Source organism: Copadichromis virginalis, linkage group LG15 (assembly GCF_057382275.1).
Source record: "Copadichromis virginalis isolate Kocher_CV1m ecotype Utaka linkage group LG15, C_Virginalis_male_GT1.1, whole genome shotgun sequence".
In the NCBI taxonomy this organism is placed as follows: domain Eukaryota; kingdom Metazoa; phylum Chordata; class Actinopteri; order Cichliformes; family Cichlidae; genus Copadichromis; species Copadichromis virginalis.
The window spans coordinates 29,344,823-29,370,611 of record NC_140632.1 but is presented as its reverse complement, the minus strand read 5'-3'; the positions used below and the strand labels follow the sequence as shown (position 1 = coordinate 29,370,611).

General features: G+C 41.7%; 1 protein-coding gene across 3 annotated transcripts in view; it reads right to left on the bottom strand.

Moving 5' to 3' along the window:
• The window catches only part of cnih3 (cornichon family AMPA receptor auxiliary protein 3), a 149,181-nt gene that overhangs the window by 23,561 nt on the left and 99,831 nt on the right, over positions 1–25,789 (bottom strand). The window contains exons 4-6 of one of the 3 annotated variants that reach the window (XM_085432846.1): positions 15,161–15,273; positions 8,288–8,431; positions 7,614–7,669 (exon numbers count right to left, since the gene is read on the bottom strand). In XM_085432846.1, coding sequence (XP_085288972.1) covers positions 7,642–7,669; positions 8,288–8,431; positions 15,161–15,273 — 285 coding nt within the window. In that variant the 3' untranslated portion in view covers positions 7,614–7,641. Of the gene's footprint in view, positions 1–7,613; positions 7,670–8,287; positions 8,436–15,160; positions 15,274–25,789 lie in introns of all 3 variants that reach the window. The other 2 variants (XM_085432844.1, XM_085432845.1) reach the window with 2 other exon arrangements.

Below are 25,789 nucleotides of genomic sequence, written 5' to 3'. Positions count from 1 at the left end.
GAGTCTGAGGACTCAGTGTTTTGTGTTTCCTTATGCTTTTGTTCATTCCGAGTGTGTATTCTGTTGTGATTTTGCCATTTGTTAGGTTTCTGTTCTTTGCCTGCCTGCTCCCACTTCTCTGTGTTCCCTCTGTCTGTCCATGGTGTTATTGTGTCTGCTCATGAGTCTGCCTGTCATGTTCAGTGTCCTGTCTGATTCTGTGTCAGTTTCCTGTTTTATTCTGAAAGTTCATGTCTCATGTCAGTGTGTTCAGTTTTACCTCTCCCCTGTCTCGTTAGCCTTATTGCTCCCAGCTGTGTCTCCCTCCTGTGGCCCATTCCCTGATTACTCCCCGTGTACTTAAGCCCTGTGTTTTCCTGTGCTCTCTGTGACGTCGTCCCTCATGCTGCGTGGATTTCCCTGTGTCTCTCTCTCCGAGTGTTAGTTTACTTTTCCCAGTTTAGTTTTGTATTTCCTATGTCCTGCCTCTTCAGCAATAAAGCTGCCTTTTTGAGTTCATTCCCTCGTGCCTGTGAGTCCTGCATTTTGGGTCCTCCTCCTGCCTGCCACACAGCGTTCCATGACACCATATCCCACTTTTAAAGAAGGTAGAAGATGATCTGGCTAGATGGAAATGTCTACCCATATCACTCATGGGAAGGGTTGCCGCTATAAAAATGATGGTCTTACCAAAAATAAATTATTTATTCTCAATGATCCCAACTAAACCGCCACAAGATTGGTTCAGATCTCTAGATTCATGTATGTCCAAATTCCTTTGGAAAAATAAACCCCCACGTATAAGCTTAAAAACACTACAAAAGACCAAGGATAAAGGAGGACTAGAACTGCCTAACTTTCAGCACTACTTCTTAGCCAACAGGCTTCAGTTTATCTCAGGATGGCTAAAACATACCCTCTTAGATGAACCTTGGCTAGATGTAGAACAAGCACTTTGCAATAATCTAGAGATCTCAGACCTACCATTTATCAGCTCAAACATCCAACGACATGAATGCTTTAAAAGCATCAACATCAGTGCTTCTCTGACAGCATGGTGGGAGTTTCTAAAATTGACAGCGTCTTCATTAATCCCATGCAAACGTACACCTATCTGGAACAACCCTGACATATTACAAAACAATAATATGATAAACTTTTCAGATTGGAGTGGTAAAGGAATCAAATATTTAGAACATATACTAGAAGGAACAGAATTTATTTCATTTGACGGACTAGTTACACAATATGGGATCAACAAGAAAAGATTTTTAGAATATCAACAAATTAAATCCATAGTAAAAAAGAAATTTAAACCGGGTCAAGTTGAACTACAAACACCACCAAGTGTGGTTCAATTTCTTACTCTTAAAACCCCCAAATTACTATCCAAAATATACAGAATGCTTTCTAAAACAGATGAATCAATATCACTTCCTATTGCAATTGAGGCAGAGGCAGCCAGAAGGGGACAGAGGGGGGGGGGGGGGGTAGCCTCCTCTGCACCCTGGTGACATACCCCTACTCCAAGGTCCTGCATGTGTGGGTGGTTGTGGTGGAGCGGGAAGAGGGAGGCAGCTGGAGACGGGGAGGGAAGGAAGGGAGCAATTTCCTAATGTTGTAAACCTGCTCAACATTTGGCAATAAACCCCATTCTGATTCTGATTCTGATTCTGAAAATGGGAAGCGGATTTATCAGTTAACTTAGACCTAAACTTTTGGTCTCAGATTTGCTTAAAAACCTTTAATCTAATTAGAAATCCCAGTCTTCAATTAATTCAATACAAAATATTACATAGAGTGCACTATACAGGTCATCGGATGTTCAAGATGGGCTTTACGTCTACCAACAACTGCTCACACTGCCAAACCAATTCACCGGACAATTATATCCACGCTCTTTGGTTCTGTCCACCAGTTCAGAAGTTTTGGCGCGAGATATGTGAAGACTTATCGAAGTGTCTGAAATGTAACATTCCAACTTCCCCTAGTGTGTTTGTTGGGCAGTTTAGATAATGTCACTTCAGAAAACAATATCGCCCATATGGTTTTCACTGCCCTATGCATAGCCAAGAAAACAGTCCTCATGAACTGGAAAAATAAAAATAATCTTAATTCTAACCAATATAGAAATTATCTATTAGATTACATTAGTCTTGATACAGCCTCTGCCACCACATCAGATCAATTGCTCTGGGCTCCTTTGATCAGCTCCATCACCTAGTGGGGGTGGGGGGTCATAGTCTGGTCCCGCCTTCACTGTTGTGATTGGTGTGGGGGTAGGGACATGCTTAGGGCGTCGGGGGGTTCCCCGGAGGCATCTTCCTTGGGGGGCTCAACCCGGGGTAGCGGTCATGTCCCGTTAGGGGCTCTGTTGGCTCTCAGGTGACTGTTTCCTCGCGGCTGCGTACAGCGGGGCTAGGGGAGGGTCTGTGCTGACGGACGTGGGTTACTGACCTGGTAGCCTGGTTGCCCCTGGGTGGGTCCGGGATGGGCGTGAGGTTCTGGGGGCGCTCCGTCTCTGGGCTGGGACCTGGACCGGGCCTCGGGGGCTTGGGTCCTGGTTGGTGTGTTGCCGGGGTTGTGGGCGGGTGGGTGCATGGGGGCCCAGCCCTGGAGCGGGGTGCCGCCGGTGCATCGAGCCACCTGGGGGGCTCTTCAACTGGTGGGGGAGATTGTCACATCTTGCAGGAGCTTTCCTCTCTTCAGGAGCTCCCTCTGCAGGAGGGGGAGATACAGGAGAGGTGTAGGAAGATCTCAGCCTGGGTGTTTATTGTCTTATGTAGTCTGGAAGATGAGTGGATGGTGGGGTGGGTGCAGTTTTCTCTGTGGTGGGGTTGGGAGGACTGTCCCGGGCTCTGTGGGGCCGGGAGGCGCTGCTGCGCTGGGCCCCGGTCTGGATGGGCCTGGGCCCCCTTTCCCTGGCGGGTCGCGGAGTATGGGGGTGCCTACTGGGGTCAGCGGGGGAGCTGGCCCCAGGGAAGGGTCACTTGCCCCTCCCTTCCTTCCCTCCCCATCTCCAGCTGCCTCCCTCTTCCCGCTCCACCACAACCACCCACACATGCAGGACCTTGGAGTAGGGGTATGTCACCAGGGTGCAGAGGAGGCTACCCCCCCCCCCCCCCCCCTCTGTCCCCTTCTGGCTGCCTCTGCCTCAATTTTATCCCGCAACTTAGACATTCACATTACTCACACTCTCATTACACATACATATAGGATCTTGGGGGTGGGCACGATACACGGAGTCCAAAGTACCATCAGGGTGTACACCCCACCCCTGGCATCGTTGCCCACCTCTCAATTTTAAATACACGTAGACATTGAGGGCTAGCAGGAGGGACCATGCGCTTACCTGCTGCTCTCTGGCAGGTAGCTCCAAGCCCTCCTGGGTTTTAAATGCACCTTAGAACACACATGCATCAACACTACAATGAGCGGGTGGAGGGAGGTTTGGAGTCTTCTCTCACCCCCATTCTCTGTGACCTGCTGGAGCGGGGGGGCTAGGAGGAGGAGTTGGCCGTCCGACTGCGGTCTGGAGTGTGGGGCCTTCCTGCTGCTGCAGAGTCGGGGCGGTCTGCCTCCCCCCACCGTAGGGAAAAGGGTAACACCACCTGGGTCTGGGTGCAGTTCCCCCCTCCAGGGGCAAGGGCACCTAGACCCGGTTTGTAGAGTACGCTTGGGGAGTGTGATCGTGTGTACAACGTCTCTTTATGTCTGTCTCCACGTTGGTTGAGTGTGGAGTAAGTGCATATGAGAGCATGAGGGTGGAAATGGATGTTTGTATCTGTGTGTGCCTGTATGTCTGTGTCTATATGTCAGGTTGGGTGTCAGGCGTCACCTCTCTGGGGACATCTCAGGCCCTCCAAGGTATGGAGGCCTATCTCCCCCTACCACCACTTCCCCTGCCAGTGGCGGTCCCCCTCGGACATCGGTGCATTGGTGGTTCTTTGTGTCCGGGGGTGGGCGTCCAGGTACACACCGTCTCACTCCTTGGCGGCCGCTTATCGGGGCCTGGAGCCTGGGGCTCGCTCGGGCCACTTCGGAGGTGGGGTGCCCCCAGGTCACTCAGGCGCGGCTGGCTGCCGGCGGAGCTCACGGGCGCGTCACTGCAACTCCCCCTGGCTTCTGCTCCGCGGCTGCTGGGTGAGCCCTCATCTGGGACTCTCCTCAGCTCTTTCTGGGACAGTGGCGCAGCTGCCCCTCTGTTGGTCTTCCTTGGTCTCTTGTGTTCTGGGGGCCTCTGGATGTCTGGAGTTTTGATCTCCTCCATACCTGCTTCATGCCCTGAAGGACGGGACTGTGGCCCCCCCACACCCTCTAGCAGATTATTACATGAAGGAACCTTTTAAAAAACAAAAAACAAGCGCGTCCATGCTCACAGGTGTACACACGGGTGATCACACCCACAAACTACACCCTTTTTGGCTCCTACCTCAAAGCACACTGTGTTCTGTTGATCTTATGTGCTGCACAATAATGTTTAATATTTAGTATTTACTGTCATATTCCCATATATCATTGTGATGTTGTTTATTCTATTACTCTTGTTCTCTTCTGCTTGTTTTCTTTTTTCTTTCTCAGCAGGTGACCCAGGTGATTGATATATGCATTTTTTTTCCTCTGCCCGTTCTGTTGGTTTTTGTCTTTTGCCCTTCTCCCCCGTCCCTCTTCTCAGCTGTTTCTCTTTCCCTCTTTCTTTCTCCCCTTCTTTCCCCCAGTCAAGTCTGTCCCGTATTCAGTAAGTGAAAATAAAATAAACAATAAAAGGTGAATCAAATGGACCATTACGGCAAGGCTGGGATGGTCAATTTGGTAAAGTAAATCCGTTGGGCATCTTTCTTTGCCTTTAGACAACAATTCTGATGGCAAAAGAGCCAAACGGGACAGGCAAAAAAAAAAAAAAAAAAAAAGAAAAAAAAAAAAGTAGAATGGGTTTGGGGAGCAGTGGAGAAAGTAGGGTCGCGGAAACAGGTACAAGCTGCACAGATCTGGTTTCAGGCTGTTTCACTTTCAATTCAACCTCATGAATTCTTTATGCAGACCATCACTATAGTTATATAACATTAGAGTTTACTCTTTGAATTTGTTATTTTTAATCATTAAAACAAAGCTGAAGTGTGATTTCTGTTGCAAGGGCCATCCTTTCAACGGGCCACATTGACCTTCCAGTCATCAGCTTTAGCGCTACAGTACTACAAGTATGTAGCAAGAGCTCTAAATGGAAAAAAAATGAAGCTTTATTTGATAAAATTCAAACCTCACATAACAAGAAAAAAATTGCAAGATCAAAATAATATTATTGATGTTCTCATTATTGATGTCAGTTCAAGTTAATCCCCTGCTTAGTTTAAGACAGTGTTTCAACATGAGTTTTGCACTTTTTAGTTCATATTTGTGAAAATTTCTCAAGATTATGTATAGGCCTTGCAAATCCCAGCAAGACAATGGTAAACACAATACTGGGTCTATTACAACAGAAGAGTCGGTTGCTGAACTAGCCTGCCTACAATCTAGGTTGTCAACCAGTTGAAAACATTTGGGGTATCATGATGTGAAAAATACAACAAAGAAGACACAGGGCTGTTGAGCAGCTAGAATATGATATTGGACCAGAATGAGACAAGATTCTTCACCCAAAAGTCCAGCAGTCTTCTCAGTTGCCAGATATTTATGGCATTTGTTTAAAAGGAGAGTATGTCCTTTTTTTCTGGTAATTTTGAGATTCATAAGTCATAATGAGGAGATAAAACCTTCCTTGGATGGTTTTGTGTGTTGAAATCCTATTTTAAGTGGAAAAAATACATTTTGTAACATTGTATAAGTCCTGCTTATAGAGTGTTACATGCCACTGTTAAGGCTGTTGACCAGTTAACACCAGCCCTTCTTTTTTGTAACTACAAAAGGGCTGAAAAAAGTCTCCGTTTCAGAATTGCTACTCATCTAATTGACAATGAATTTATGTTACACGCACTCACCTTGTAGGCATGAAGATGTGGAAACTTTATTAGCCTCAAGAATCCGTTGTTGTACTGGGGACTTAAACAAATTAATGTAATAGTTTCGTGAGGTTTTATTCTTTTGGTTGATGCATAATTTGTGCAATTTGATTTCTAATAAGCCAGTGCCATTCAAAATATAGTAACAGATTTCTCCCTCATACATTCCCTCTTAGGCTAGCCATTGGGAAAGGGGTAGCATTTTACCCAAATGCAACCGGATTGAACCTACTCAAATTTGGCTTGCTTTGCTTTCAGCAGAACTTCCTGATGCTGTAACAAACAAACTGTTTAATCCTTGGACCCTTGATCAAGAGTGTAGAAACAGGGAGGATCATAAAGGTCAGCAAGTCGTTACAGAAATCACACAAAAAATCTTGGGCGGAAAAGAGGCAAGGACAAATTCTCTTCAATATGTCTTTGGCTTTAGATTTGAAAGTGAATCCACCATCACCTTGTATTGTAGAATACCTGCTGCTGCTGCAGATCAGTCCAATATGAGCTAGAACAGGACAGGATGAAGTGAGATGAAAAAGCAAGATGATTAAACTTTAAGATGAACACTGTCTTTATAACAATAGGCACCTAATTCAGTTATTTTAAAAATGATGATACATTTTTGATAGCCAACCAATTTTGCTATAAATGTTTGTCCCTATACTGTAATATTATTTAATAAAGACAACCTCTGTTGGTTGAACCTTCCACACAAGTTACTCCATCTACTGACTGATGTAGGCTCTGGTATGAAAATGAATGGGATACATGTGAGCATAACACATTAGCTCTTTTTCTTTTTCATGCCAGGAGGGAATGCATTACAATCCAACTGCCTTTGTGATCTTGGATATATTTTAAAACTGAAAAAATTTTGAGATTAGCTTTTTCTTATTGGATATAACTAGGTTCATGTCATGTGTCCTGCATTAGGGCAGGAAGGGCAAGAAGTGATATTTAATAATTTCTCCCAAATTAAGCCTGCATTGGCAAAATGCTGCACACGTCCTTAATCCAATTAATCACATGCCTGTGGTATACATTTACCCATTGGTCATGTATTGAAACTTTAAATAGACTGTGTTTAAATAGCTCAATGTGTTTGGAAATTTAAGGACAATAAGTATCGCCTCATATCTCTAAAATATGTTGAGTAATTGCAGCCATTCTCAAAAACAAACATCAGGATTTTGTGCGAGAGTCTAAGTTCAACACTCTCATGATGTTGCTTTTCTACCTGTGTGGTATTGCTGAGATAAACATTGCTGTTAGCAAAGTATTTATACCCCAAGCAGATACATAAATGGCATTTTTCAACAGGATGAGGACCTTACTGCAATGTTAAGTTGCGGCATTATCACACACATACAAGAGCAGCTCCATGTTAAAGTTGCAATCCTTCTTTAGTTGTCATCGAAAACCGTCTTCTGAGTTCTATAACTAGAACTGGAAAAATTTATGTAGTCTGGTCAAAATCATCAAATCCATATAACCACAACAGCCATTCACAGTCCAACATATCAAGATTGAGAAAAGGGCAAATACTGGGGTGGTCATATGGTCAAGATTTCTTCTCAACAATGCTGTTCTGCCTCAATATACTACCATAGAATGAAATATCAAAAAATATAAGGATTGTACCTTTAAGTGTTTCCACTGATAAGACCTATTAGAGGGATATTTCCAGGTTCCACACACTGCAGCACCCACATGACACATGGAACAAGAATCCGTGGTTAATAATAACAGCATCGTTAGACATGAACAAGAAAATTGATTTTAGCAGTAACATCAGGACATGGCAGACAAATTATACAACAATAGACATGTGAATATATCATCAATATTATCAATTATCTTGTTGCACACAAACAACATTTGAACCAGTATGTAGTAGTTTTACCCATCAGCTACACACAGCATTATTGTGGTGCTTGTCAGTGAAGTAAAGAATCAAATTCTCTTAACATCACATGCATTAGCAGTATTACTAGCCTGACATGGCAAACTGGACTTCACAAAGTCATATGAGTACAGGGAGTTGCATGTGATTGCTGGAGAAATGGTTACTTTATTCAGTGATTTGCACTCACATTGCTTCATCAGTTGGGAAATCAAACCAATGTTACATGACCTGCTGATGTTTAGTCTGGGCGGAAGTCAAACACCTCATCAACTGATCCTTTTCTCCCCAAGCTTTTTTAAAAAGTAGCTTCAGTTCAGTTTTACTGCTTATTTATGTGTTGTAATTAGATTAATGCAATCTATTTACATGTAATCCAATTATCTCCCCATACCACCTGCCCTGTGCTCACCAGTAGAGATAGTAGAAGAAGGAAAGGACGAAGAAGGACAGCTTGCACCAGGCCTCCTTCAGGCAGAACTTGAGTGTGTCGCCATTCATCACGGACGCTGGGTCGTACAGCAGCTCCTTAGTGTCCGTTGGGGAATGGAAGTACCTACCACAGAGGGCAAAGACCACACCACGGGTAGTTGACCCATTCCAGACCACGTGAGAAGGGGTGGGACATGTGGGAGAGATGATGGGTGGAAGTGGAGGAGAAGACAGCATGGAAAAAGATGGCATGATGAGTTTTGAGGTACACCATCATGCAGAAGACGTGGGTGAAATTGCAGTTGAATATGTTGATGGAAACAAATCTTTTGATAAACCTTTCCCCTTCATAGTGATTGCTCATGGTTTAACAATTAATTCTAGCTATGAAAAACCTGTCAAGCGTTTGGACTTTATCTGCCCTATTAGCAGCAAATGATACATTCTAGCTTGCTCACAACCTTTAAAAATCAAGGCATTTATCAAAAGGTACCTAAAAGATTAGAAACTAGTCGAGCATGATGGGTCAGAGTTATTTACTGGTCGCATTTTTTCTCTTTTTAATGCTGGAGTTAAATAATAAGATCCTCAAAGTAAAACACATTTATAAATGAGTTTATACAGCTAGCATCCAAAGTTTTTTGAAGAAAACATTAAGAGAATTTTAACAAATGTGCAAATTATCTACTGAGGAAGTCAAAACCACTACTGCTTCAAAAGTCATGTATTTTGCCATTTGGTAATTTTTAAACGGCCTCAGAGTGAGCATTTCCAGTGTGATTCATATAGAAATAAAAGATGATTTTTTTTTATAGATATGGCAGAGCTGATACATGATAGTCCAGCACCTAATAATTCAATAAAGAATGCTAACTAGTGTTAATGCTAATAAGCTAGCTAGAAAACAATGATCTGCTATGACGTGATAGTTAACAACATTGACGAAAGCTTAAACGGATGTTCCTAATCACTCTACGCTGGGAAGAAATCTGACCTTGATTTACTATCTGTTATTAATAGTGTTACATTTTTACATATTATTGTAGGAAAGCAGTGCTAGCTGTGAAAGGGAGGCAAGGTTTAGCAGCTACTTGACTCTGGAAATATCCCAGGAAATTTGACTTATCTTGCAGGAATTCCCATTTTCAACAAATGAGCAAAATATGACATCATATTTGAATAGATATCCAAATATATTTTCACCCAGGTCTGTTATGCACTTCTAAAAGTATCAGGGCTGGGGTTTTTCAACTCAGTTACTGTAGCTCATTAAGCTAACAACAAATTCAATAGCAGTAGATTAAATATATGGCAGCACGGTGGCACGGTGGTTAGCACTGTTGCCGCACAGCAAGAAGGACCCTGAAAAGGATAAGCGGAAGCGAATGGATGGATGGATGGATGGATACATAGGTTGGTTTAAGATAGATTAAATATATAAACTTTAATATGAATTTTCCACTAATTTTTCCTTTCTTCAACTGAGACCTACTGACTGATTCACAAAATAAAGAGAAAATTCAACCCAACATCTACACATCCCAATGCTGTGCTTTTAACATAACCAATACTTGTGAACACTAACAGTTCTCTTCCTTAAAGCTATGTACAAAGAAGATGTGCAGTGTAATCAGAACACAAAACTTAGTGTGATAGGGGAATTGTAAGATGTTTCCTGGAGCTTTCCAGTGAGACCTACTTCAGGATGGCTGTTCAAATTATGACATGGAAAAAATATTCTATACAGGAAACGAGACACGAGTAAGGAATTGCTGCCTGTTGCTTTAAGGGAGAGCTATTACTGATGCACATTGTCGATGGGGTAATTTTCCCTTAAACGACACCAGAACTGATATAAATGCACAGCAATCTGTAACATGGAGTGCTGTGTAACAATGCACCAGACCAGTTGCAATAAGAGAGTTGGCTTCAGGTTATTTTTCTGTCTCCTGCTGTGTTTTGCAGGATTTAATGGGAAATGAAGTCCAACCAGGAAGCTGCCATCATTATGTGGCTCAAGAGTTGGGAGTTCGCCTTGTAATCGGAAGGTTGCCAGTTCGAGCCCTGGCTTGGACAGTCTCGGTCGTTGTGTCCTTGGGCAAGACACTTCAGCCTTTGTCTACTGGTGGTGGTCAGAGGGCCCGGTGGCGCCAGTGTCCGGCAGCCTCGTCTCTGTCAGTGCGCCCCAGGGTGGCTGTGGCTACAATGTAGCTTGCCATCACCTGCGTGTGAATGGGTGGATGACTGGATGTGTAAAGCGCTTTGGGGTCCTTAGGGACTAGAAAAGCGCTATACAAATACAGGCCATTTACCATTTAACTGGTATTTCTGCTTCGAACCAAAGCTAACAGATGGCTTATGTTCATACTTTATGGTAATCCATGTATATTTGCCATTTACAGCTCTGAGATGGTTGTACATTTAGGTGTCAAAAATGAATTACATTGTAAATTCACATATTTACATATGTTTGCTGATATGTCATGCATATATGAAATATTCAACAATGCATTTGAAAATGAGCACCACACAAGGGTTCAGTAATGTCCCAACTATACATTACTGAGGATGAGGTGAACATGTCTGGGTAATCATTAAGAGTCTACTAAATAGCTAATTTACATACTAAAAATATCATTAATAATTGAATAATAAATGGAAGTCCCTCGAGTAAAGGTGACAGATGAGACATGAAAACATTTGAGACACACTTCTTCCTTTATGCTAGACATAGAGATGTTTGGTGTTAATAATTTTGTTCACACATAACAAACAGCACTCTCTCGCTTGCTCTCTAACTCACACACACAGACACACTCTTTGGGAAGGATTCAGCTGGCAAGCAAAGAATTTTAACAACAACACTACAGTGGCCAGGCTGTCTTGGAATTCCCTCTACAACTCCCTACATTGATATTATTGCATGCTAAACTAGTTTTTAAATAATCAAGAAAATATCCCTCACGAATGGACAAGTTGTCAGTTACATCACTGCAGGCTGTATGTAATTACGGTTGCTCTACCGAGGCCTTAATGTTCCTTGTAGCATATGTAGATCTACTTTTGTACTGTGACTTTAACATCCAAAGGATAATTTGAAAAGTAGACAGGCAGTCCTACAGATTATTTCAACTAAGTTACAAGAATTCTGACATTTGAAGATTATTTGTTACAAAATTAAACCTTCTCCAGTTATTTCTTTTCTCTCTACAGACTCAGTCCAAGATCCTAGCTAAATACTTTACGCTTTCTGGGGGTTAAATTGCAAATGTTGAAAATTTGTAATTCTCCAACCACGTGACTAGAATAAGATCCAAGATTTTAGAATTTAGATAGACTAATTAGGTTTTGTGAGAATCTCAAAAGAAACTTGAAACTACCTGACATGAAAGTTAACCATGACATGGTTAACTGTTCCAAGCCATCTTTAAGTATTGGTAAATAGCTTACTATCAGCTGTTTTTATGAGAAATCTCATTACAGTAGTTATTAATACATTCACTCCCCCATCCACAGCCTACTGTCCTCTCGCCATCCCTCACTCTCCTCTGAATCACCCTGTCAATAATTGATCTTTCACCCATCACTCACTCACTTTCTCTGTTCTACTTCCTGCCAATCCCTACTTTCTCCCCATCTTCCTTTCCCTGTCTACTCATCTTTCAGCTCACACATCAGTAGCTGGTGGGCATCTGCAAACTCTGCAGTTAATGAGATAGCAAAATGTTTTCTCTTCTTTCCTCCTTTCTTCTGTAACTTCAACCAGCTGACCACACGAGCTTGAACCAATGATGCTGCCAGCAGTCCATTTCTATCCCACTAACCAGCGGGAGGACCAGCAACAAAAATGACAACAGATAAGAGGGAGCAGCAAAGGAAACATGAAAATCACTGAGTGGTGACTCATCTTTTAGACTCTGCATTTAAGAGTCTTGAAAAGCAAAGAAAAATGTACTTGCAACAAATATGGATTTGCTTATACAAAACCGATGTCCTCAAAAATATGGTCAATTATGCTTAGGCAATATCATGGTATCACGGTATAACATGATTTTTCATTTCTGACTATTAAACTCTGTTCAGGTGATGAAGTGAGGGTTCTGAAGTGTGCTGCAAAAAGCAGTATTTAACCATGGACTAAAATAGAAAGAAAATAGAAAATCTGAACGTAGCAAGCATTATGTTATCCACTAATTTGTGAAGTCCCATACTAGCCATCTCTAAAAATTTGTGACGGTCACTAGCCAATCAGCATACCTTGGTTTACCCTCCTTTCTTACACTCACAATTACCCTTAAAAATCATGCTGTTTTATCAATGACTTAAACTAGCAACTGAGTCGATAAAATCATCAGGAGAGTGTTTAATGTGGTCCAAGAAAAAGGGAGCACAAAGCTGTTTTTTGGCCACAAATCTCAGGCCAGAAATAGCCCCAGTGCAAGTTGGAGGTCATTGCTCAACGAAACCAACATAACCATCTCATCGATAAAGCACAGATATGACCACTGTGATTACTGAACCAGACTCCTTTCACTCATTTTCTGTGTTTAGAAGTTCCATACACAGAAATTATGAATAGAATTAGTGACAGAGAGCAGTCCAATTTCCAGCAGTCCAACTTATTGCTGGCAATACAGCTATAGCTCTGGCCATGGTTGAACAGGGATCGGCTAGCCTGTAGCCATACTCCTGTGACTCCCTCAGGACACCATGGGGGACACAGTTTTATGCATTCTCCACAAAACACATATAAACTGGTTAGGCAAACTCCCAAGCACCCTGAAATATCCTACACAGGATTAAGAACTGGTGCAGTGTTTAATGACCAGCATGCATTGTTCTTCCAGAATTGCTGGTTCAACTAACAGATGGACTCTCCTCACCTGTACCCTAGCATAGACTTTCCCAGTCAAGCTGAGAAGTATGATACACTTAAAGTTGAAACATGCTCTCCAATCCCCCTTCTTGAAGAGGGGAACCACCACCTCAGTCTGCCAATCCAGAGGCACCATCCACACAGTGTTGCAGAGGGGTGTCCGCCCTGACAGTTCACAACATCCAGAGCCTTGGGAAACTCAGGGTTAATCTCATTCACCTTAGGAGTTCATCCACCAAGGAGTTGATTAACTGCATCAGTGACTTCACCTCCAGTGAAGGGTGAATCAGCTTCTTCGTCTCCACACTCTGCTTCCACTACGAAGGAGTGCCAGCGGGATTGAAGAGATGCTCAAGTATTTCTTCAATCATTTGACTATGTTCTTGAGGTTGAGGTTAGCAGAGTCCCATTCCTACTGTATACAGTGTGGATAGGGAGCTCCTTCCCCTTCCCTGAGCTAGTGCCTAACTGGAGTTTTTGCCTTGAGCTGCACTCTGGAATCACATAAGTTGCCATGCTCAACAGGACCACTTCTCCAGCTTGACAGCTCTCTTCACCTCCAGTATCCACCATCTGGAGATTACAGCCAAAACATGGAGCATAACATACAGCCTCAAGTCACCTCTGCAATAGAGGTGCTGAAGATGGTCCATTCAGACTCAACGTACCAAGCTTCTGTCAGAATGCTTTCAAAGTTCTATCAGAGGTGGGAGTTGAAGATCCTGCAGACCGGGGCCAGCACATCCTCACTATTCACATCTGGATGTGTCAGTCCTGTCCAGTATTCTCCCCTGCAGCTGACACCTCTGCTCCTCTCTTCACTCACGTGTCTAGAACATACGCGTGAAGATCTGATAATACAATTACAAACTCGATCATTAACCTTAAGCTTAGGTTCTCCTGGTGCCACGTGCACTTATGAATACTCTTATTTTTGAATGTGGCGTTCATTATAGACAAACTGTGATTACCACAAAAGTCAAACAACAGAACATGATTTGGTTTCAGATCATTGTTAACTGTTTGACTGTTGTTTAAGATTTTTGGGGTATGGGGTTGTGGTTCAAGGTAGTTTTAACTGTGTGGTCAAGGCCACATCTACTTGCTATCATTCCTTACCATAATAATAAGAGGTAAGTTTACTTTTAATTTTTCTTGGATAAATGTATTCGTAATGTGAATTTGCATGGCATTTATTCGGCTCTGGTAGGATGAACTGGCGCTCTGTACTGAGCTGTTAATAAGCAGTCAGGTTTTGAAAACCCTGTATATGTATTTTTTTAATATCCCTGGTGACCATTAAAGCAAAGTTATAGATTTTATGACATTCGTTAGATAGGAGATTTAAAACTGCCCAAACGCTTCACAAAGACATCTACAGAGAAGTACTTTGAGTACATCCAGACAGAAAAAAGGGTTGTAGAATTAAAGTGGTAAACTATAAGACTTCTTCTTAAGCAATGGTTGAAAATTGTGCATTAACATAAAAGAGGTTTATAGCATTAAGTAGCATTTTTATTCATGTTGTATTGCCACTATTGCGCAATACAATTATCATTTATTTAGTTCTCTTTAAAGGCTCGGTATAAGTAGTTTACAGAGAAATTTTGCTCAAATGACAGAAAAAGTACATCTGTTGGTTACTGTTTCCATCTCAGGATTTATACATATATTGTGCAGTAGTAAGTATTTATAACAGCAGGATAAGGGATTCACTTCAAATAGTGCTGAAATAAAACATTAATGTCTGGCTACATACTGTATATTGTATATGTTAGGTGAAAAATTCATTGCTTGAGTCTCTTGCTAACAGATTTTCTTATAAATAAAATAAAATATCTGAATCATAAGCCTCATCTTTTAATGCAAATGTCTTTGGGTCAAAACAACCTTAGCCAATAAGATGCCATCTGAAAAATCAGGGCAAAGTGTACACATTCACACAGATACACACGGGACGATGGATTGGATAGTTACCTCCACGTGTTGTAGAAGAGCAGGGGAATGTTGAGGCCCACAGTCAGCCACTCCTGAGCACACAGGAACATGATGCAGAACAACACATGGATGGAGTACTCTGGCAGCACCAGCTACAGGACAGAGAGAAATAGGAGAAAAATCGATTGCTAAAGTTAAAGACCTTTTCAGCAGGCTTATGTCTCCTTGTTGCATTATTTGGCACCATTGTTATCAGATATTGGGTGAGTGGCATTTGCTTTAAGACAAGGACTGAGTGATAGTCCAGAACTATATTTAATTAAACACAATGGCAGTTGGTGAGCAGATGCCACATTATCATTTTAATTCCCAACAGTGCAGGAAAACACTTCATTGTTAGCATTTAAACCCTAACCCAACATATATTTACCCATTAAAAATCTGCTTATATGCAATTCCCCCAATTCATAATACGGAGAGCTTTGCGTCATAATGGTTATTTCATAGTGATGGCAGAGCTTCGTTGTTATTGTTATTGTCATAATTGTTAAATATTGAAATACATATAAATTTCCTTTTAAATATTAACATGTCAAAGTATCTTTATTTATCCTTTGCTTTTTGTGGTTCAGTTACTTAAGTTACTTTAGGTCAAACTAAACAGATATATATTTGCCTGCCAAAGGAGTTGGCGTGCAATCAGCATGGCTAAAATTGCTTGTCATGCAAATCCCTGTGAACACCTGAATACCCAGTATTTTTGTCCACTGAAATCAGTGGCAGCTTTTTACCACTTTACGAAATATAATTCACAAAGAAAGCCACTTCACTTTTCATGTATATTTAACAGCATACAGGGCGATGAATTCAAAACCGCCTGGCCTTGAACATTGCTCAGTACGCTGCCATAAAGAGGCAGTGTTCAGGATGCATTATTCAGACTGCTACACGTTTCCTAATAAAGGAGAAACACATTTCCATTGAATAGCTCTTTAAGTGCAGGAGACCAGAAATATGCTGCTAAGACAAAACCTAAATATATCGATTCGAGTTCACACATTGGGAAGGGATGCTCCACACAATACACAACGCACATGCCAATGCAGCATTCATGTTGTACATTGACAACAACACAGACACACACACGCTCCGCTCCCACCTGGGATAACAACGTATTAAAATACAAAGAGTGACACTGAGCTGAACAGCAGCCCTCTTGTTCAAATCCTTAATTCATGTTGGTTGACAGCACAGATGACAGTATAAACACAATCCATCAGCGCAGAAGACACGCAGGAAAACTAAGCACTTAAAACTTTTTTCCTGTTCTCTCAATGTTTAAAAGGATTTTAATGTACCTAAAGGCCTTGTTTAATGGTGTGACACTGGTCGCAAAATTGTAAAACAAGAGTAAACTCAGACGAACAAATGTATAAAATATATTATGTGTAATTCTGAATACTCTCAAAGGTATTTAAATGTTTTTTTGTGCGTACAAATGTGTAAATATCTGGGCAAACAGGAATTTGACCACAAGAGGAAAACTACAGGTAACATCAGGAGGGCGTTCTACATGCTGGAAGATTTGTTTGGGATCAAACTTAAGAAAGAGCTCTCTTTCTGGAGAAGGTTGGCAACTAAGTATAAAACTCAGATTTTTCTACTGGGGGAATCCCACTAGAAACCAGTAGCCATGATAGTGTGAACAAGTCTTTTCTTTGGTCTGTTTGTTTTTAATTTCTTTTTCTTACTAGAACACCCTGTTGGCTGCTAAAGTGGCGACATTCTTAAAAAACTGCACAAAAATTGTTTCAGGTGACAACACACATTTAGTTGACCTTCTAACGTCTACAGCTGGAAAAAAAAAACAGCAACCAGGCACTGCAGCATCTGTTTACATTCTTACAAATGGGCATTCAGACAAACAAAAGAGTTAAATCAAATGGTCTGATCACAAACTACTTCGTCAAGGTCAGCTGAGGAGTCAGCTATATTTGTATGAACAGCTGTTTAGGAATTTGTCATCCTAATAAACTACTATTTTTTTTATTGTGTGCTGTCACATCCAACTTGGTGACCACATAGTATAGTGGTTTACCCATTTGCATTACAAATAAAAGGTAGTTGGTTCAATTCCAACCAGAGACAGAAATCCCCTCTGGGCCAATGTCAGAAAGGGAAGCAATGACAACTCTGTAGAGCTTCCTGCTGTGATGGTAGCTTCTGCTTTTTCACAATCATAAGTGCATAGAGCTTACTACTGAGATTGCCATTACTGCAACCACATACATGAATCTGTTACAGATTTATAATTTATTTCATGGCTCAGAATGGAAATGCAGAAAAATAACGAGAAATGCAAATAGCGATAATTATTAAACCCATTATAAAGTGTTGGCAACTCTGCTGTGATTAATTTGAATTCAGTGAATGTGTTCACAATACAGAAAGAGTTTGTTTGTATGCCTCAGTGAGGATTATGAACTACACACTGACCCATATCACAGAGGGAGTTTTTCCTTCCCTGTGTCGCCGAAGTGCTTGCTCACTCTCTGTATATATATTATTGTAGGGTCTACCATACAATATAAAGTGCCTGGAGGCGACTGAGGTTGTGATTCAGTGCTGTTTAAATAAAACTGAATTGAATTGAAAAAAAAAAAAAATCAAGACTATTGCCACCATTTTTGTGTTCGCTATGCACTCAAGGGTTGAGTTTTGTTTAGAATTAGGGTTCAGATATAGAGTTGTGATGGTTAACATTAGGGTACGCTTGAGAACACATTATTCATCAGCCATCGGATGTCTTCACATACACATATAAAAAAAATGTGTGTGTTGGAGCATATGCAATCAAATTACATGCTAATGGGTATCAAACTATATCTTTCTGAAGCTCTGTGTGTCTGTGTATGTGTTGACTGAAAACCCATCTGGGACTGCCTGGCAGGGACTGGAGATCTGTTTCTCTAGCTGTGGAGCCCAGGGGCCACCCTTACAACCATCTGATCCATTGTTTGTCAGTCTTCACATGGGGCTCTAGATTTTACCCCCATGTGAACACTTTGTAGAGCTTCCTCCACACCGAGCAGAGAGCACTCATGACATTTGTACTATGACACTTAATGGATACACAAATGCACGAACATGTTTATTGCTGTGACTAAAATATAACAGGCACAAGTTGAAGATGCAATATGTGACATTACCATTGGTAGGAAACAACACCCTGTAACACATGTCCAACCAAGCATCCGTCTCCAGGGCTGAAACATGAAGCCATTGTGGAGCTGCCAAGGATTGCACTTCTTCTGATTGCCACTTGAAGTTGTCACCAATAGTGAGTCAGTCACATGGATTCCCATTTCGAAATGTTTACAGCAGGGGTCCCCAATCCCAGTCCGCAAGGGCCGGTGTCCCTGCAGGTTTTAGATGTGTGCTTGATCCATCACAGCTGATGTAAATGGCTAAATGACCTCTTGAAGTTCTCCAGAGGCCTGGTAATGAACTAATCATGTGATTCAGGCGTGTTGACCCAGGGTGAGATCTAAAACCTGCAGGGACACCGGCCCTTGTGGACTGGGATTGGGGACCCCTGGTTTACAGCATAAAAAAAGCACGTTTGTAGTCTTGTTTAGCCTGGATATTGGAAGTGTTGCCTTTCATGTCAACTATATGTTGTATGTTGATTGATTTTTTTCTTGTATTACTGGAGTTCAGTGTGTAGACACTTTGTTTCACAGGTGTCCTTAAACAGGAAACTGTAGCTGCTAGCTGTTTGCTAGGCCTCACCTTCCACTAACTGGAGCTGCTAACCTGTCCAATACATTTGTGCTGCAGTGTGCGAGAATGCTATCGTAGTATTTGCACAGTTCCTATTAAGCAACGATTTAGCAAGTGTTTGTTGACAGTGCACTGCAACTGTACAGTTTATGAATGATTGCACTAGCAAGCTTCTTAGTCAAGCTCCCTAGAGTTCACTGATAAATCCGCCCACTGTTACTAATAAGGCTGCTTCTAGCGCCAAAAAACCCTAACAGAAAATGTCAAGGTTCAAAATGCTTAGCCATCATGATGCCACCCACTGGTTTCGAAGTTTGTTTTCTATATATACATATACATACATAGAATATCTATGTATATGCAAAGCTACTGCATTGGATTGAATTAGTATGTCAAGAATTCATCATAATTTGCTGCAGCATTTACATCATATTTAGAAAGTCTAAAAACAGCTTTATAGAGTTGCATCAGAAATTACACTCCTTGAAGTTACCACTCAGCTAAACCTCCCCCAGAATGTATAATTATAAACCGTGTGATTTTCATTTCTCAGTTATCCTTAGCTCCAGTATCCCTCACATACTTGTAAAAACATAGGATGAGGATGATCTAAATTAACTCAGATTGATCACATTTTTTCTAGTATCAAAGCGACAGTTATCTATTTATCTATGTAGCTATACATAAAGAGGATTTAGCATGCTTTCTCTGTAGGTGTCAGTCTTATTTTCTAACAGTCAGTACTGAATGACTGTTAAATTAGGGTTGCTGAACCACAAGAAAACTGGTTAAATTGCCACGAAAAAAGATTGTGTTATATCAGGGGTAGGCAACCTTTCTGATGATGAGTGCCATCTAAAATTTCCTCAGAAGTCAATGTGCCATATGATTGCATTAGCAATACATTTAATAACGCTCTATATTAACAGTTACACACTATATAGAACAGCTTTATAGAATTATATTTGTTCGCAGATGTTGGCAGCTATCAGTGAATAGTTATCAGCTATTCTGAAACAAAAAAAGACACTTTTTTATCCATAGCAACTTCATAACAGCAAATTAACTGTACAACAGAAAATGCAAATGCTATTTATGGTCTCCTCACAACAATGATAAGAAAAATAAACTGGGCTAATATGGCATGTTTGTTAATACAGGGATACACGTGTTAATGTGATCTCTGGTCTCCCACTCAGAGACACAGGTCTCCGAGTGTCCAGCATTCAGACGGCTACCTGAGTACACTCATGTGAGAGAAAATCTGCTCACACAGATATGTAGAGCCAAGTACTGTCAATAAGGCCTCTGCAATGTTCTGAAGACAGTTAAACTTGTCAGGTAGTGATGTCCAGCAGGTGAAAAGGCAAGTTCCATGAACACGCACAGCTATGGATTCCAGCTGTGTTCGTAGTTCTGTAAACTTTGACCCCCACAGAGTCGAGCTTTTCAGTTCAATCAGCTGCATTTTGATGTCCTCTTTGTCCAGCCAGTTAATGTGAGACAAACCCAGCTGCTCATTAAAGCTTTCTGGTTTGATCAGTCTCGAGTCTACGGATGTATCAGTGTATTTCCGTGGTGCTGATGCTGCGCTGAGCGGACAGCTCCTGAAGCATTTGAAGGCCGGAATGTAGAAATTTCAACGTCGCTTGAAAAAACTGCCAGCTAGCAACATCCCTCTCATCGGTAGGCTATGTTATTTTTAGCCAATTACAAGTTGAATCTGGTAGTTGGGGTTGTTAGCTAAGATATCGTCATCAAGAAGCGGCATAACTAATGTGTCTATGCGAGCTAATTTGCGATGTGCAACGCTGGCCCGGTCATTTATTTTTTAATGCACCTTCTCAGATTAATTCACTGCGTGTCGTGCATGCCATCAGTTAACCCAGTCGGCAACCCTGGGCACGCGTGCCGGCTGTGGCACGCGTGCCCAGGGTTGCCGACCCTTGTGTTATATTGATTGTGTAAAAGAATCAAGGGATTAAAAAAGAATGATAGAAAAATATCATAGGAATAATCACAGTTAGCGGGGTTTTTTTGTAAAGCTTTAGGCTACGTCCACACGTACACGGGTATTTTTGAAAACTGAGATTTTCCGTTTTCGTTTTAAAAAATAATCCCGTCCACACGTAAACGCTGAAATGAAGGAAAACGCTGCTAGGAACATGCCAAAGCAACAGGTGGTGATATATTCCTAACCTGTAGAAATGTTGGCCAATCAGAAGTCTAGAAGCCTCGGTGGGAAATAGTAAACAAGGATGGGGTATAGAAGCAGAACCGAGTCGTGTGGAGGGACAGTAACTGTGTGTGTATATGTAAGCATTTAAACACTGCAGAGAATACAATTAACAGTAACAGAATTGTAGAAATTCATTTCACCGAAACAATAACGTGGCGCACAGTGTGACGTCAAAAAAGGTGCACACCTTTGACGCTGCGTTTTCTCCGTTTTCTCCGTTTTTCTCGTCCACACGTAAATGCAAAAACTGAGTTTTCAAAAATATCCACCCTGGCCGGAGTTTTTAAAAATCTCAGTTTTCAGTGACCAAAAACGCCGTTTACGTGTGGACGAAAGGTGCAAACGCATAGAAAAATCTGCATTTTCAAAAATACCCGGGTACGTGTTGACGTAGCCTTAAAGTGGACGTGAAACACTACATGTATAAAGGCAAAGTTACATCATGGAGCCCTGCTCTCAAAAACTAACAGTGATGTAACTCTGTCTGTGGAGCTGGATTTAGGATATAAGGGCTTAAAGTTTTTAAAACAAGTGCCATCTTATATCAGTGGGTTAGTTGGTTGATTGTGGCCAATAGACTTACATTAGTTTATGTCAGCTAATTAGTAACAGACCTAAAAATGAGGACCTAAAAATCAGGGAAAAGTTAACACGCTGGCCACCAAATGCTAATGTTAAATTGAAAAAGGGGAAACAATTGGATTTTATTTATTAACTTTCCAGCACATGAACAACTTTTCGTAAAGACACCACTTGAGTGAACACCACTACTTAGTCGTGGTGATAAACTATGTTGTAGGTTGTGATACGAGTATTATAGCAAAGGTGGTAGTGGTAGTTCTTGCCATCGCTCCAGCTGTTAATTTCTGCATTATTTTCTGTATTGTACTTGTCCTCTTAGAAGTAAGTATTACTGCAAATCAATACTAATCAATGATCTTTATCCTGTGATGAATCATTACTATTCTGATTGGGAGTGGTCTCTTAAAATGGCACCCATTCCCAGGGTACAACTGTCAGTAAATGCTTTGATGAGAATGAATCAAAACACCTATGAGTTCACTGTTCACATCAAATTACCAAATATCTTTGGGAAGAATGGCGAGCCGCTCTTCTCTGGTTTAAGAAACTTGGAGAAACCATGACAAGGTGGAGAGAAGCTGAAACTCTGCTCTGATACAATGTGGTGGCCCAGGGCCTTAACAAGACCTCATGATGTCATTATATTAGAGTGGACATTTGTAAGAAACACATTCATCTTGTGTCTCCATCCATTGTATTTCCATCCACTGTCACTTTGTCCGGAAAACAGCCTATTTTCTTACAGGCGCCATTTCCCTCTCATTACCCCTACGCCGAGGCAAATAGCTCCCAGACGCCTTACTGCATTTTGCCATCCAATGTGGTAAATGCAAACTCCTGCCCACGCTTCTTTCAGAACCCAAGTGGAGCCTGTCAGGGCTCTCTCAAACTCGCCCTCAACCTCTCCTTGTCCAATTAGTGAGGCCACCTGCCATGGAGTGTGCTCGCTCACAACAGCTTTTAGAAAATCTGTCTTTTCAGGCAGTCCCACTGAGGGATGCAGGGTAAGAATGCCAGGTCACAGAGCAATACTCACAGCTAATAAGGGAAATAAATCAGAGGATAAAAGACATGAGAACGAGAGGGAAACGATGAAGCTGAGCAAGTATCACCACTCTTCATATCACCTCAGTCATGCTGACGCCTAGTTTGTCACCCGCCTGACTATGCTGAGCAGACTGTCTGAAAGCACACAGAACAGTGCACTTCAATGCGGGGATTTACTCACTGACTGGAATTTGATGCGGTGACTGAGTTCAACCATCTGATCTAGGTAGGTGGGTTGAAAACAGCTCCTGACTCTGATGTTACTTTCACCATATCACATTCTTATATTGTTTTTGCTCTGTTTCACTCTTTGATATTTGACTTTATATAAAAGATGGATGTAGCCACCGTAGCAACACCCATCTGTTAGCAAAAAGACTGAAGCAGAAAGATTTAGCTGTTGCCATGTTAGCTTTTTAAAGTCAGTCATCATGAGCATGGAATAGCATGCAATAATGGCACAATAAAACACACTCTACTTTATCATCCAGAAGGGCATGCTTTAAAGCCAATCCAATACAGGTTTATTTTTTACACAATCAAATTACAATAACAGTTGCTTCAAGATGCTTTCCACTGTGAGGTAAAGAGCTTCAATACTGATGGGCACCATAATTTACAAAATACATAATGTTCATTGAATCTAGAGATTAGAGGCAGAAACTCATTAGTAAAATGTTTAATGGGGACAGAGATTAGGGGAGCCAAGAGCTACACTTCCATCTTCAGAAACAGAATGAAAGGAGTGATACAGAACCATGATCATATCAAAAGGGTTATCAGATTTAGTGGAACAGTGAACAGACTCTCAGGCAGTCTACACCAAGGGATCACGGAAGACAGTATGCAGCTATGGAAACTGAAACAGGGGAAATGGCTAAAACCATTTCTTAATTAACCAAAACTCTTTTAATTAGTGATATTTATTATTAAATATTTTTGATATTTCATTTTAATGCAGAACACAAAGGTAACCATTTACTTCCCCCAGCTACCTTTTATGCTGCTTTTTGTCATTCATGACATATTTGGGATTTTTAGTAGGACACATTAAATTTTTGAATAAACACAGCTCAATTTGTACTACAACAGCTCATATACTGTACTTTCCAAAACAAGGGCACAGTAATCAGTTTCTCTACAAACCTACATAACTATGTATACATTTTTGAATGGTGAAATAGTACAAATTCTACTTAACAGTAGCTTATTCATTTGTGACCACTTGGGGCACTTGTACAGTGGGGTGGCTGTAGCTCTGGAGGTAGTGCATAATATATAACTAATGATAAAGGTTGATGGCTCAATCCCTGATTGCCCCAGTTTGCATGAAGGCAGGATAATAACCCCAAGTTACTCTCTCATGCTTCCATCAGTGTGTGATTGTTAGATGTAAAGCACTCACACAGAAAAAGCATTAAAAAAGCGCTTGTGTGAATGAGACATGTTGAGTAAAGTGTTTTGAGTGCTCAGGTAGAGTAGAAAAGTGCTATGTAAGAACAGGGCCATTTCTGACTCCTCATTGAAGAAATTTACACTTTTATTGTTTTCCTCACAATACAATCCATAGAGATGTTCTCCAGTCCAGATGCATTCATTCCTGGATTCATATGATGAAACCAGTACGAAAAAGCTTGCATGAACAGTGCCGAATCATCTCTGCAAGCTCTCGTTCTCCCTCTCTACTGTTGCACAATATGTAATAAAACCACAATTGTGGCATAAAACTGCTTCCATAACACTGAACTATGATAAAGAGACCCATGTTCAGCTGGGTTGGATTATCCAGATGCCATTTTCGGAATATGACCATATAGTATAGTATAGTAAAGTTGGCGGCCCATCCAAGAAGCAAATAGAAAAAAATAAGCATATATTATTCTGAAAACACACAGACACACACGCTCCTTCATTTTCCAGTCAATGTAAGGTTGGCCTACGTGAGAGCAAAGTTTTAATGTGAAGGGTCCTTTTCATATTTTCATTAAGGCACACACACACACACACACACACACACACACACACACACATACATTTATATATATATATATATATATATGCTCTGTCCCCACTGCTGTTCTGCATAGGCCTGAACCCCCTCAGTGAGATCATTAACAAGACTGGCTACGGATACCGACTCCGGAACAGAGCAGTTGTCAGCCACCTCCTGTACATGGATGACATCAAGCTGTATGCCAAGAGTGAACGAGACATCGATTCACTGATCCACACTACCAGGCTATACAGCGATGACATTGGAATGTCGTTCGGACTGGAGAAGTGTAATCGGATGGTAACAAAGAGAGGGAAGGTAGTCAGAACTGAGGGGATTGAACTACCAGAAGGCAACATTGCAGACATAGAGGACAGTTACAAGTACCTGGGGATCCCGCAGGCGAATGGGAACCATGAAGAGGCCGCTAGAAAAGCTGCAACCACCAAGTACCTGCAGAGGGTCAGGCAAGTCCTAAGGAGTCAGCTGAATGGCAAGAACAAGATCCGGGCCATCAACACGTACGCCCTGCCCGTGATCAGGTACCCTGCTGGGGTAATAGGCTGGCCAAAGGAGGAGATAGAAGCCACTGACATAAAGACAAGAAAGCTCCTTACCATGCATGGAGGGTTTCACCCCAAGTCCAGCACCCTGAGGCTGTACGCTAAGCGGAAAGAAGGGGGCCGGGGACTGGTGAGTGTCAGCACCACAGTCCAGGATGAGACAACGAACATCCAAGAATACATTGGGAAGATGGCCCCAACTGACCGAGTGCTCAGTGAATACCTCAGGCAGCAGAAACCCAAGAAAGAGGAGGGAGACGAGGAACCATCATGGAAGGACAGGCCCCTGCACGGTATGTACCACCGGCAGATAGAGGAGGTGGCTGATATCCAGAAATCCTACCAGTGGCTGGACAAAGCTGGACTGAAAGACAGCACAGAGGCACTAATCATGGCAGCACAAGAACAAGCTCTGAGTACAAGATCCATAGAGGCTGGGGTCTATCACACCAGGCAAGACC